General features: G+C 35.8%; 1 protein-coding gene across 3 annotated transcripts in view; it reads left to right on the top strand.

Annotated features, from left to right (window-relative positions):
* Positions 1-15,062, top strand: part of CTNNA2 (catenin alpha 2) — a 512,036-nt gene that overhangs the window by 127,197 nt on the left and 369,777 nt on the right. For all 3 annotated transcript variants that reach the window (XM_014966825.1, XM_014966827.1, XM_014966824.1), the window contains 3 exons: positions 6,356-6,522; positions 9,780-9,899; positions 12,033-12,299. In XM_014966825.1, coding sequence (XP_014822311.1) covers positions 6,356-6,522; positions 9,780-9,899; positions 12,033-12,299 — 554 coding nt within the window. The remainder of the gene's footprint in view (positions 1-6,355; positions 6,523-9,779; positions 9,900-12,032; positions 12,300-15,062) is intronic.

Here is a 15,062-nt window from a genome sequence, read left to right as displayed (position 1 = left end):
TGGAAGTCTCCAGGTCTAACCATCCTGCTTAAGTGGGGTGACCTGGAGCTGGTTGCCCAGGACTATGTCCAGACAGCTTTTGAATATCTCCAAGGATGGAGACTGTACGACCGTTCAAGGCAACCTGTACCAGTGTTCAGTCACCCTCAGAGTAAAAAAAAGTGTTTCCTGATGTTCACAGGGACTCTGATTCAGTTTATCCTCATTGCCCTTGTCCTGTCACTGGGCATCACTGGAAAGAGCCTGGCTCCATCCTCTTTGCACCCACCCTTCAATCATTTATATACATTGGTTACCACTGGTAACCCCTCCAGGCTGAACAGTCCCAGCTCTTTCAGCTTTTTTTCATAGAAGAGATGCTCCAGTTCCTTCATCATCTTCATGGCCCTTCATCAGACTTTCCCTAGAATGTCCATATAATCTTGTCAGAGCAAGCTAACTGGATTGATAGTGATATTGGGAGATGGTAGTTGTATGTCTGAACATTCACAGAATCATATGGGGTTGGAAGGGACCTCTGGAGATCATCTAGTCTAACTTTGGACACATCTTCTAGTCATTATTCAAGTGCAGGAAAGTGGCTTGTTGTGTGGCTGTTACCAGATTCACAGAATCATAGAATGGTTGAGGTTGGAAGGGACCTCTGGAAGTCTCCAGGTCTAACCATCCTGCTTAAGTGGGGTGACCTGGAGCTGGTTGCCCAGGACTATGTCCAGACAGCTTTTGAATATCTCCAAGGATGGAGACTGTACGACCGTTCAAGGCAACCTGTACCAGTGTTCAGTCACCCTCAGAGTAAAAAAAAGTGTTTCCTGATGTTCACAGGGACTCTGATTCAGTTTATCCTCATTGCCCTTGTCCTGTCACTGGGCATCACTGGAAAGAGCCTGGCTCCATCCTCTTTGCACCCACCCTTCAATCATTTATATACATTGGTTACCACTGGTAACCCCTCCAGGCTGAACAGTCCCAGCTCTTTCAGCTTTTTTTCATAGAAGAGATGCTCCAGTTCCTTCATCATCTTCATGGCCCTTCATCAGACTTTCCCTAGAATGTCCATATTTCTCTTGTACTGGAGAGCCCAGAACTGGAAATAGTGCTCCAGGTGTGGCCTCCCCAGTGCTGCTGACAGAGGAAGGATCACATCCCTTGACCTACTGGCAATACTGCAAAGAAGTATCTCAGGCTGCATTAGGCAAAAAGCTAAGAATTCTAAAAGAAATAAAAACCTTTCACCCCCTTCGAAATGGGTTGAAGTGCATGAAATGTTGTCCAGCTGTGTGTCCTAATTTCATGCAAGCAGCAGTTCTACCAGCAATCATTACAATTCAGGAATTAAGCTGGATTTCAGTGTTGAGGTTGATGTTTGGGTTTGGGGTTTGGTTTGGTTGTGTTTTTTGGGGCGGGGGGGAGGGTGGCAGTTTTTTTTTTTTTTTTGTTTTAGTTTGGATTTTTTGTTTTCGTTTCTTTTCTTCTTATGATGAGCATTTCTTAATGTGACTAATAGGGGCGTTCTCCAGTAAATGTTCTAGGTTTTAAATCACCTTCTAACTCAACTGAGACTCCCTATTTACACAATGTAAATCAAATGCACACTTTTTTCTCAATGTGAGGTGCCAAAAAATTTAGTATGTGGGTCTCGGCAACAAAATGGCTGACACTATTTGTCTAATGGAAAGGGTATGTGACTGCTGCTATATCAAGTGAATTATTTCTCATACATGTGAAAAAATGCAGATCTTATCACATGTATTACAGAAAGATAATTGTTTCATAGGGCTGCTGTAATTATTGTAGGAATGGATATTCTATGCAATAAGAGGAGACAGAAGTACTGCCTTTAATCTGTCAAGGCTCATCACAAAAATGCATGAAGCAAAAAAGCAACAATAGGAAACACAATGGAAGAAGAATACGTACTTAAATTGAAGGACAAATGGGGCATGAGAAGAAATGGATATAAATTATCTACGAATACAGTCATTATGGAATTAAAGTGTCTCTACTGAAAAAAGAAACCCCTGTCAGATTCTGTAGTTCATTTTGGAATGAGTTTCCTACTTCCAGTAGGATTAATTGGGGTTAAATTTCTGAGCTGTTTCTAAGATGGAAGCTTGATAAGTTTATGAGTGTAGTTATTATCATATTAAGATTATTATTAATTATATTATGACATGACTGTCTGCAGTAGCAAGGAAGCAGACCTGATGACTCAAGATGTCTATGTTTCTTGTGTTGACCTAATTTTCACTGAAAGTAATTAATATGGATTATAGAATAACTTTAAATGAATTTGGAAAGAAATGGAAAACTGAAAGTAGAGTTGGCTGTTTCCAGATAAAAAGGTTTCTCTGAAAAATAATTTGAGTAGCTGTAGCTCCAACAATATCTTTGGCCTAAGTGTTTTGATACCATTGATGTTCAAGGATAAAAATATGTCAGTTAGCACCGAGATAGACAATCCTTCCTCCCCCAAAATGGCTGGCTTTCTGGGTTGTTAGATTTTAAATTTTGCATTACTAGTTCTTTATAAGGTTTAAATAACCTGTTATGAACTTCTATATTAATACTTTTTTTATTTGCTTAATTTTTTATGTCTTTTTAATATTTTCTACTTATTTTGGAGGTTTCTTTTACCTAACTTCAGATTCCTAACATAAAATAATTAATTCAAACTTTTTCAACTGTTGTTTTGACACTCCATGTATTTCCCCCCTGTCCACCAGATTTAATTTTCAAATATATTTGCAAGTTGTACCTCCTTGGATATTCAAGTCTAAGAAGATAATTTTTCTGCTTGCTTTCCTGGTGCTAGTGGCCAAATTACCAAATATTATTTCCTTCTTTGATAGTTCAATATTAATATTTATCGGAAGCTACAGACTTGTAATTTGGCCAAAAACCTGTAATATCTCTTCAGTACCAAAATGGAAGTTAAACAATTTCTTGGCATCTGATTCCAAAATCTAAAGCTTGCTTTGACTGCCATTTCGTCTTGGATGAAAGTTCAAGTACTTTCACATACAAAAGTTTTATTGCTGGATGCTCAGAATCACGTCCATCTCATCTGAATCTAACCAAGAGCTTAACTACCAGAAAGTCTTGCTGGACTTTTCATACTGTTGTATGTATCCACTTGGGTTCTGCCAGCTATGTATGTTTTAAGAGTGCATCAAACTTTTTACAAGGAGCTGTGATAGCTGGTTTCCTTTAATAAACATCTCAAGTGAAGCTGATGCCTTCCCAGTTGTTACACTGATTAGATGAATCCAGTCACTCACATTTTGGATCAAATTCCGAGGTTAGGAAATTTGAATCTAACTCTTGCCCACATGCTAGAATAAGTTATTCTGTGGTCGCTCTTAGGCTCTCCTTTTACACGGAATATTTTGAGTCACTGTCTCAAAAATAATAGTAAGAAAAGATTTTTGGAAATGTTATTCCAAATTTTTAGCACACAGCCAAGAATTGTTGATAATTTTTTCCAATAAATCTTTGATTTAAAGTATATTTCAGAAAAACCATTGTGGCCTCTGAGTTCCTTGCTCCTAATTTCAGTGATTTTTGGCACACGGGTAAAAGGCATGGGAATGTAGATACAGCAAGCTGTGGTCCTCCTCCGCAGAAACCTTGCTGCTTCTCTGCGGAGATCAGGTACGCAGAAATTTGACTCTGCGATGCTGAGCAATATAACATTAAGCATGTTTAGAATTTTGTTTTATTGTCTCTTTATCTGACAGTTATTGTTTGTTCCTTGTCTCTTAAGAAACCCTTTGAGAGTTTTGGCAATCTTATGGAAATCTAAGAAAAGCGTGCAGCGTTAGAACTGAGCCATTTGAATTTTTCTAGTGAAATTCTATATTATCAGCTTATCATCCAAGATACACTGCACAGAAATTATAATAAGAACACACAGTCCTAATAGTAATATAATAAGGCAAAGAGTTCTGATGGGAATTATTCACTGTGGCTGTCTTAAGTCTCTTCTCCACTATTTGCATTATCTTATGGGAAGTTATGCCATCTGGGGTTTTTTTCTTTGGATGTTGTTGTAATGGTCTTAAAAGCAATATAAATATGCTTTGATTTCACATTAGAAGTACTTTCTTTCTGAGTTTCTACTCTGGAGACAAACAGGATTTATTTATTTATTTGTAATAATAAAAAAGTTTGGGTTAATGTAAAATCTCATTCAAAATGGTGTTTGCTCCTCTTGCAGCCTGATTTCCTAGGGAAATGAGGCTTGTAATTATTGATATGTTGCTAACTCCTAATATGTTTAAATTGTTGTCCATTTTCAACCTATGCAAAAATATGGAAACATAATTTTTAAAAGTTTAATGAAATCAGCAACTGCAGAGCAAAGAAAATACAATAGAAACTCAGATTTGTGTTCACACCAAGAGCAAGGTGGGTTCAATTCAACCTTGTCTTTCCCACTGACTGGCTGGTTGGGCAACACAGGTGTAGAGTCTTGAAAAGTTTCTACAAGATTGAAATTGTCATGGAGAAAATATGGTGGAATGGGTTTTCAGGCAGTATAGGAACAAGAGAGGTGAAAATTAAAATAAACTTTTAAATTCAGCTGCAAAGAGATTTTTTTTTTAATTATATGTATAAATAAAATTGTGGTTTGAAAAGAAGATCATAACAAATAAACTTAAATATAGAAACTGCTGAAAGTTTATGATGCATTAGAGAATGCTGAATTTTTAAAAAAGCAACTTGCCCATGGAGCTTTCTTTCAGCAAGGCAGAACAGTATAAAGAAAGTTAATAGATCATCTTAAAAATCAGTTTTTGTTTGGCACGGCCACAACATAATTTTGGGTAATGTATTGATGGGATTGTGTTCCATAGCTAGGCTGGCTTATTTTAAGTGCTTTTGACAAGTCTACACAGCAGAACACAACACGTTTTTGAGATGCCCAGGATGGTCTGAATTTAGTAAAACTGCATAAGAGCAGGGCAGCCCTATCAGCTGTGCTAGCTTGGAACTGGAGTTAGCAGCGTGGCACAGTCTAACCTAATTAGAACTGGCTCTGAGCAAGACCCATCAGCTGGTACATGACAGTGTGCACACAGCTAAGTTGCTTCTGACCACAGGGACAGCAAGTGCCTGTCTCTGGATTTGGGTTTAGAGGTTTCTGTAGTGGGGTGTTTTCCATAGCCTAGTAAAGTCCTTTAAAATACGGAAGTGTTTTCCTTACAGATTGCATTAATAGTATCTCTAAATTTCTCATCTCTAAATTTCTATTTTTACTGCATACTTTTTCTCCCATTTCTTGAATTAAGAAGGGGGGTGATGCATTTTTACTCCACTATTTTTCAGCTGAAGCTGTTAAGAAGCAAGGTGGTGTAATCACCCATATGCTAAAAGGATGAAGGTAGAAAGCGTGTGATGCATGTTTTCCCTCTTACCTAGAATAACATTCCTTTAGTTCATAACAATTTTTAAGATTGCGGCTCTCTGTCTATTAAGATATCACTCTCTTTAACTACCTGAACGGAGGTTGTAGTGAGGTGGAGGTCAGTCATTTCTCCTAAGTAACAAGCGATAGGACAAGAGGAAATGGCCTCAAGTTGCACCAGGGGAGGTTTAGATTTGATATCAGGAAAAATTTCTTCACTGAAGTCTTTGATAGGAGTGATAGCACTTTGAGGCGGAGGAGAGCAGGATAAGTATCTGAGCAAGGAAGTGAGGGCTGAGGAGCAGGAGTGAAGGAGGAGGCAGCAAGCTTGAAGGCAGATTTGTAGAGGGATGTTGGATGGTAGTGTTGGGATGCTCTGTCCCATCACCCCTGCCAGGGCCAGGTGAGCTCTGTATTTCTGTAACACACACTGCTGTTTTTCTTATGTTGTGCTGGTTGTACTCGCCAGTCTGTACTGGTGTTTTGATTTCCTTTTTAATTCTTACAGGTGACTGCTTTAGAAGAAGAACAGTTGGGTAACAAAAAAAAAAAGGTGGAGAGTATGGAGGGAGCTGCTGCACATGTTTTTTAAAAAATATTTCTTCTGAGCAATTCAATACTCAGTAATTAAGCCATTATTTTTTTCCTAATAGCAGTTAGCTTATTTAGTGAGTTGTTCAAACTTCCAGAAAGAAAAGTACAAGTGTAAAACTTATCTTTAATCCCTTTTTTTTTTTTTTTTTTTTTTTAAGTAGAGGTCTCTCATATCTTGCTGGATACTGTGGGGCAAAGAGGCACTTTAAAAATGCTGAGTGCATAGTTAGCCGGGGAGCTGAGATATTGTATTTTATTGCTAGCTTGTCTTCCGGGCCAGTTTTCACTAAAAATTGAAAAATTTTTTTTTATTCCTTTTTTTTTTTTTTTTTTTTTTTTCCCCAATTCTAGGCGAAACAATGAGAATTGCCTCTTCAGAGTTTGCTGACGACCCATGTTCCTCAGTGAAACGGGGCACCATGGTGCGGGCTGCTCGTGCCTTGCTTTCTGCTGTCACCCGCTTACTCATCCTGGCTGATATGGCTGATGTCATGAGGCTTCTATCGCATCTGAAAATTGTAGGCATTCTTAACATTATGTATTTTTGCATGTTTTGTGTGTAATAGAATAGGGAGCGAGTAATGGATGTCACCTCAGGCTTCTCTATTTCACTGCTTTTTTTCTTAAAGTTATAAAAAGTAGGAGATGACACCTTAATCTTCTTCATTTTCTAATTTTGCATAAATTACTTTTCAGAGACTTAAAGTAAAAACGATCAGCTCTCGTCAACACCTGGACTAGTGCTGCTGTTGAGCAGCCCTGAGCTGAACAGACCCGTTTTCTTACCTTGCCTGTTATCCCCATGGGTTACTCGCTTGTAAAGTACTGCCATCTTGTGGCAGAGTTTAGGTACTACAGTCGGTTGGGTTTTTTTTCTCTGCATAACTTCTGGATGTAGCAGAAGGCCGAATCCTTAATTTGGAATGAGGCAATAGTACAAGTGTCTAATTAATCATCAAAGAGGAAAAATACAATAAAGAGGAATTAAAGGTGCCAAATAGTTTGATACGGATTCGTATTCACTTCTGACTGCCACCATTCACTTTTTTAATACAGAAATATTAGAAGACTGCAATTGAAACTGGGAAATATAATTATTTTATTTTATTTTTGTTCCGTTAGATATTGGACTATTTTAATTTTATTGCATAAGCAAACAAAAAGCTCTGAAACAAAACAAACTGTTGCAGAAACTCATATACAGAATATTTAAAGCCTGCAGAATACATGTGTGGATTTAGCAAAGGAGATGGAGAGCTACTTCTTTTTAATAACTGTCCAAAACATTTTTTTTTTTTGTAATTTTTCATTTTCATAGTGTAACTCTGAAATGACATGATCTGGAAAAACAATGCGAACGCTTTTACTTGCAAACGGTGCAGATAAGCTAAGTTTGAAAAGAGTTTTCATAATAAAAAGGGCACATTTTTCTGTACAGATTCTAGTGAGCTCTGCTCTAATGAACAGAATGCTGCTCTTGTAATTGGCAGCACGTGGCTCTGATTATCTGCAGTGTAAGCATTGTCTCTCTGGAATATGCTTTGAATTTTCCCCCGCAATAATACACCATGCAACTGTAATTCAAATAGTCCTTTGCTAGTGAGACTAACAGTTTAATATTATTAACAGCAGATTTTTCTAAACTTTATGATTAAAATTGAGATTCAGGGACTCACAGGTCATAAGATCCCGCATCAGAGATTTCATCTGTTACACAAATGTCCAATACTGTTTTGTAAGTGGGTGTATTCACTTTGACAATTTGCACCCTGGACTTGCAAGGGCAGTGTATGGCAATGTGGTTTGTAACCTCTCCATTTGTCAAAAGTATTATAAATCCTGTTTCCAAGAAGCCAGACTTCTCTGGTAGTTTTTAGAAAAATTCAATTCATGAACCATAAATTTTATTATTTTCTTTCAAGTTAAAAAAGGGTGATTTGTTTCTGAGCATTGACAGTGTAAATATTGTTATCTTACCATTTTATAATGCAAACTGATTTTAGATTAACACAAACTAAATTATGAGGAAAATAAGTGTTTATATTTTACAAGATTGATGAAGGGACAGCTCTTGTATTGACTCAGAGGTAACATTCAAAGTCAGGTGTTAAGACTGACACAACAGAGGATGATCAACACCTTTCAAAATCTGATTATCAGAGTGGAATCTGTAACAAATTCTCTAGCAATTTTATTTAATAGGAGGCTTGAAGAACTTACAAAATTGTGTATCAGATGTCATTCCTGCGCTTGTCATTACAAACATGTTAAAGATGAAAGCTTCAGGTAGTTTAATATAAATGCTTTTTTACCTAAAAAAAGATGTTCATATTATAGAGGGGATCCTGAAAGAACAAATTAGTTAATTCAATGATGCTTTTAAAATTTTTGTTAATGATTAAGGTAGGCAGATAGTTCAGATTTAAAAACTGCTGGCTTTTTTAAGAGTAAAAGGGCAAGGAATTAGATTCTGAATAAGGTGTAGCTTGCAACCCTCAGACTCAATATAAAACTTCTAACATAACAGCTATGGATTTGTGTGCTTGAATTGCACATTTTGCTCAGACATGTACAGCTTTCCTACTCTGCGGCCCTGTAATTTTTACATCCACAGTAACTAGGTAAAAGCTCAAAATAAAAAACATCCTCTCTCTCTGGTAGGAAAACACGGTTAGAGGAACACAAATGATAAAAAGGCAGGTTCTGCACATAATTGTACCTTTCTAAATTCATTAGACACCAGCTGCTGCTGAATTTATGTTTTCCCAGTGGCATTGGAGAGTAAGCTGCAAACCTCTGTTCTTGCATAGGAGCATGTACTTTTCAGAATTAGCTGTTTCTCTTTGAGGGGAAATTTTGTTGAAAGCTTATGCACGTTGTCCTGAATTGAAGCCATGGTTTTTAGAAAGACGGAATAGAAACTCTTCAGTTCTCAATTATTTTTTTTGTTTGGTTGGAACTGGTTTTTTATCTTGTGAGGGAGAGAAATAAAGCTTTGAATTTTCATCTAGTAACAAGAAAATGTCCATTACTTATTGTATGAAAAGAGCATTATAACCCTTCGGATATTTTTCCCTGCTGTACGTGAAGTAAAATTTAACAATAGATTTGATAGGTTAACTTGTTGGTATAACTGGTTTTTTCTATCTTTGCCTATTACCTGCAAGATGATTACAAATTTTTTAAGTAGATTCTTCTCTCAATTTTAAAGTAATTAAAAAAGTAAAGCTGACAGCTGAGAAAAAATGAATAATAAATATATTCCGGGTTGAATCAATTGTAGTTTCATTTATTTCACAAAGATGCAGCATTTCGGATATATCAGGGTAAATTTAAATCTTAATGGTAAGTATGGATTTCCTTTTTAAATGTTTTTGATTATTTTCCAAAATTAATAATTTCCGTTTGTTTTCCCACAAATCCTGTACCACACATTAAAAACATATTCATCTATTTTTTTCAAAAAACTTGCAGATATTGAACATTTCATCTGATAAGTGTGTTGGGGAGATTTATATAGTTATGACCTTTACATTAGTTTTACACGATACCAAAGTACAGTAAATGGAAAGTAATGCAGAATGGCAATCAGACAGCTGCTCTGTTACAAAACCTAATTAAAGTTTGTGGGACTATCATAAAGCCACTGTACAGTGATGGACGTAAAAGCTAAATTGGGTCCATATAATGGAGAGTATTGGTAGAATAGTTACAGATTTTGTCAAAGAGTGCACTAGGATTAAAATAATAACACAGTTGATGTATTATGTTCTAGGTAGAGGAAGCACTAGAAGCAGTGAAAAATGCAACAAATGAGCAAGATTTAGCGAATCGCTTTAAAGAATTTGGAAAAGAGATGGTGAAACTGAACTATGTAGCTGCTAGACGACAACAGGTGAGTACGTTTTAAAGCAGAGGTTGAAAAAGCTAGTCTTGGGTCTTAAGATCTTGTGTTTATGCCCAAGTCTGGTTTAAAATTTACAATAAGTAACTGCTGTATCATGGCCTGTAATTTAATCACATTGATCTTTTTGAATGGAATGAAGTTTTTCAAAAATGCAGTTTCTTTAAGAATATTTTCCAATCATCTTCAATTAAGAACAGAATGAAGGATGGCAAGTGATTCAGGAGGTTAAGGATAGTTTTCATTAGATGATTATTCCCATTTAATTCTAACCTGTGCTGACTTGAGGTCACTCTGAGAGCTGGTAAAGCACGGGCTCTTTGGTAATTTAGTATAATTCAAATTCAGCAAGGACAGAAATTATTATTAATTTTCAGACACTTAAAAAACCCAACTACTTCATTCATTCATTACTAAGGCAGATGCAAAAAAGACCAGAAAGTCATGATAACATTTATTTAATGCCTGTGATTATGCAACTTGGCAATAAAGATAACTTTCTCCTGAACACTGTTTTTTTTAAGAGTCCTGACAGTGCTGTCACTATTGAGTTGAATAAGGTCTCTCCAATTTTGATTGTGTTTGAATGCCACCAATAATTCAGGAGTGTGACACCTTTGTATTACATAGCACACCAGATTTAGTAAGCTGCCTTTCAGTATTCATGACAATTTACTTTTGTATCAGTATCGTATCTTTTTATAAAATATAACATTTTCAGAGTTATACTGAAATTAAATACATTAAAAATATAAAATCTAGTCACTATATGAACAGTACTGTTCTGTACGTTCAGACAATTCTCTTGTGGAAGTATAGCTCCAAATCTGGGAAAAATTAAAAGGTAAAAGCTAATGAAGATGTAAGTCTCTTAGGTTCTTACTGGAGGTATGAAAAGATTACAGAAAATCTTAGTTACAAGCCTTTTGAAATCTTCTTCTTAAGGTGCATTTTTATAATTCCAGTAAGGTTTTCATATAACTGTGGGAAATCTCGATAGCATTAGAACTTACAATTTAGATGTTTGTACATTTTCCATTCATCTCTTCTGTTTTGTAGCCTGATAGAGTTTTTAGGAACTTAATTCTATCTCAAAACTGTTACCTGTCGGTCATGTGTGGTTGAAGTCAATGGGTAGAACCTTTAAATACAGAATATCTGGGTTCTTTTTTAATTTTTGCCATAGATTCTATGTGTGAACATAGATTCTATGTGTAATCTATTTAGCTCTCCAGACGTCCTTGTTCATAGTTTTTAAATAGAAGCAACAATGTTTTATTACTCTTTACAAATATTGTTAGGACTACCTTAACCAATGTTGGAAAGGCTTTCATGGAAAGTGTGATATATGCTAAATAAATTAATCAATTGATTAAATAACAATAATACAGTGTCATCTTATTCTGGTAACATTGTACAGTATCTGATGCTTGTTGTCAGGGGAAATGAAAGTATATGTCATTAAAACTAATGCTAAATGATATGAGGAATAGAATAAATATGAAGGAAAGGCTAAAAATAATGAAGGACATATTTATTAGGTCTTTAAGAACTAAAAATATATTAATCAACTTAATATTTTTTTTTTAAAGGTTCCACCTTAGGGCTTAGGGCAAAGTACTTACAAAAATGTAGCCCTTGCTCAGCAGGATTGTTGCACTTAGGTTACCTTTATGGAATCAGCAGACTGAATCCAGTCAGTTGGGAAGAGTCATTTTGAATGTTTTAGATAAATTTTCTGCAGGTCTTTGAATATCTTCTGATTAGAAGATATTGTGAGCAGAATATCACAGCTGTAGGTACACAGAAGGAATGGACTTTCTTGGGCAGGAGGGAGATTTCTTTCTGTGATTTATGGTAGATCATAGAATCATAAAGAATTTCCTCTTAATATCTAATCTAAATCTCCCCTCTTTCAGTTTAAAACCATTACCCCTTGTCCTATTGCTACACTCCTGATAGAGTCCTTCCCCATCTTTCCTGTAGGCTCCCTTAGAGTTTTGTCATTGACTCCATCTCTGCTAAATCACCAGATGGTATTTGAGACACTTAAGCTGTATAGACAATACATTCCAACACAAAAACTTTCATTTACAACTATAAAAATTGTGTGGTTTTGTATAGGAACTGAAAGATCCTCACTGCAGGGACGAAATGGCTGCAGCTCGAGGTGCCCTGAAGAAGAATGCCACTATGTTGTACACTGCATCCCAAGCGTTTCTCCGTCACCCTGACGTTGCAGCCACTAGGGCCAACAGAGACTATGTCTTCAAGCAAGTTCAAGAAGCAATTGCTGGTATCTCGAATGCTGCCCAGGCCACCTCACCTACTGATGAGAACAAGGGGCACACTGGCATAGGAGAGCTTGCTGCTGCACTAAATGAATTTGATGTGAGTATCAGAAGTTTATTGAAAATGAAGTGCTTCTCCACGAAATCTGGAGTGATTTTAACTAAGTGGGTCTTGAACAGGAGTCAAATTTCCCTTTTCATTCAGGTCTGTTTTCTCAGACTGCAGAGGTAAAGTGCAGAGATTGATTTGTGTTATTTGTAATGAGGAATAGTTGTTTGCTGCTAATGGACTTGAATTATAAGGAGTTATTTGTGCTCATATGCAGGTGCTACGATAAAGTCCTCTTTTGCCCTAGTGTCCTTGAAAAATCGAGCTACGTAGCTTTAAATGATGACAAGTTTGATTAATCTGGCATTTTAGTTCTGTGACCAAGTTCTGTGATTTGTTGAATGGTAAAATCCTATTTGTCTGGCAAGTCAGGAACAATAAAATAAAGATGGTGGTGGAGCTGAGCATCCTGGAAACATTAACATTCAACTTGAATTGTGAATTATGTTAACCAAAGATACGGAAAAATCGTATTTCAAATGGTTGTTAGCAGTCACTTCAGCTGCAGGTAAAGTGCTGGAGCCTCTGTTGCCGAAATAGCTACAGTTTTGCTTAAGCAACTTTCCTAACAGCTAATTGTTTCACTGTTAATTTTATTGCCAGTCTTGTGTTATGATTTTTCCATATCTTAAAGTTGAGGACTGTTCTTTAGAAAGTGAAAAAAAAGAATAATTGCAGACAGTATCTGAAAGTATGTTTTTTTCTCTTTCATTCTGACTTAGGTAAGGGTTTGTTAAAATTATAATTAGGGAATGGTGTTTTTTTCACTTTGATCAATACTTATTGTTACAATGCAAGCATCTGTCAAACACCTGCAGAAGCTAGTCAATCCTGCTGTATTTAGTGCAGATGGAGTACAGGTGTTTCAGCTTACATCATGATTGACTGGGCTTATCTTCTGCACCTGTGGCTTATTGTCATTGGGCATATTTTGGAGATGGTAGTAGAAAGAGTAAGCATAGACTCAAAGGAGCATTGAATAAGATTTTGAGAAAAGGCAGAGAATGAGCATATGAAAAATAGCAAAAGGGAAATAGGGATAGAGATGGAAACATGACAGCAGAAAATGTGAGGATAAATGTAGGAAGAGAAAAACAAAGAGGGTAAAACCATTCAGAACTACTGCAGGATCCAGAAGTTGATTCCAGTTCCGTCACGCTTTTCAAGTAAGTGAAACAGTACTGCCTACATTGACTATACTCATCTTTTTTTTTCTTAATATCTACATTTCTGTATCTATAGTTTTCCCTGTAAATTTTTAAGTAAAACTGCATGGTTTTCAGGGCCTTTTCAGCTCACAGATCCCTTACTGGTAAGATTCTGAGAATATTCCTCTATGGTCTGTTTGTCCTCTGGCTTTTATGTGGGACTTTGTGTGTTATGGACAGCAGAGGTTTGACAAACAGTAAAAGGAAACATGTGACAAACTGATGATGATGCTGCTCTCTGGAAAAGGCTGCTGTTCAATGCAAAGAGAATTGTTGTGCTTAGTGAACGTACGTTTAGTGAAGACTGTGCGAGACATCTGATATTGTCCCTGCCTCTGTGAGAATATTTGTTTGTAATTTTTCTCTTCAGGTAAAGTTGTTTCCATTTTACATGATGTTGCAGGCATCATAAATGCATATGTGAGACCTCTAGCCATAATATTGTGTTCTGTTCACAATTTTGTGTGGAAAACCAGCCTTTTTTTTAAAAAAAAAATCTCTAATTTTAATAAATGAAATGAAAATTTTATTCTCTGACTTACTGAGGATAAAAAAGTTGAAACTATTATTTTATTTGCTTTCTAACCGTGTTTTCTATTTTGCCTTGCTGCTTAGCTGTTGAATGAGATATATTCACATTTAATTTTCCAACAGAGCTGGCATTCTCTAAACTCTAGGGAAAGCTGAAGTTTGTAGCTGTGATGGTGGGTTGATCGTGAATTTGCCCTTATGTTTTATGAGCAAGAAAGCAAGAAAAATTACTAGACAAGAGAGAGTATTTCATGGCTATAAAGAGGGTGGAGAAAAAAAAATTATTTTTATGCTGGCAATATATTATTTCAGCAATGGAAAGAAAGTTTATGTCTACTGGTGAAAATAATTTTAAAGTATATTTATTTTTATAATATCATTCATATTGATTGATCAATTTTTATTTGGTATGAAGTGCATACTAAACCTTGTATTACATGATAAGGTAATTTTTCTCTATTAAAAATAAGTTTACCCATAATATCTTCATAATATTTAACACTTCTCAGGCTTCATTATTTCAAATTTCAGAATCAGTGTTCTGTGCCTTAATGCTTTGAATAAATCCAGTATAAGTCGTCTCAATACTTTATTAATGAAAATATCATCTCGTGTGTGTAAATAATTATTCTAATGATTTTAAGTACTTCAGGTATTGTGTTTAAATAGCTGTCATGTTAATTGTCATACTCTACACAATGGGGACTTGTGGTATAAAGTCACCTGTGAATTGTTAGCAGCAAAGTTTTGGAAAGAGTTATTATTTATTGCTTCTTGAAGATAATTGGATAATTTATGTAGAAATGAAGAGATTTCACAAATCTGTTTATCAGATTTTCTACTTTAAAGTACTGTTTGAAGTTGATTAATTACAGAAGTACATGTTTAATGCCTCATTTTTTTGGTCCTTAAACTAAAATGTTCCTGCTTTAATTTTAGATCATTTAAACCCAGATATTCCTGGATTTATTAGTAAAATAAGGTATATTTCTGAGTTCTTACAGCAGCTAAGGAC

The sequence above is a fragment of the Calidris pugnax genome, unplaced genomic scaffold, assembly GCF_001431845.1.
Source record: "Calidris pugnax isolate Ruff unplaced genomic scaffold, ASM143184v1 scaffold14, whole genome shotgun sequence".
Lineage (NCBI taxonomy): Eukaryota > Metazoa > Chordata > Aves > Charadriiformes > Scolopacidae > Calidris > Calidris pugnax.
This window is presented reverse-complemented; position numbering and strand designations above follow the sequence as displayed.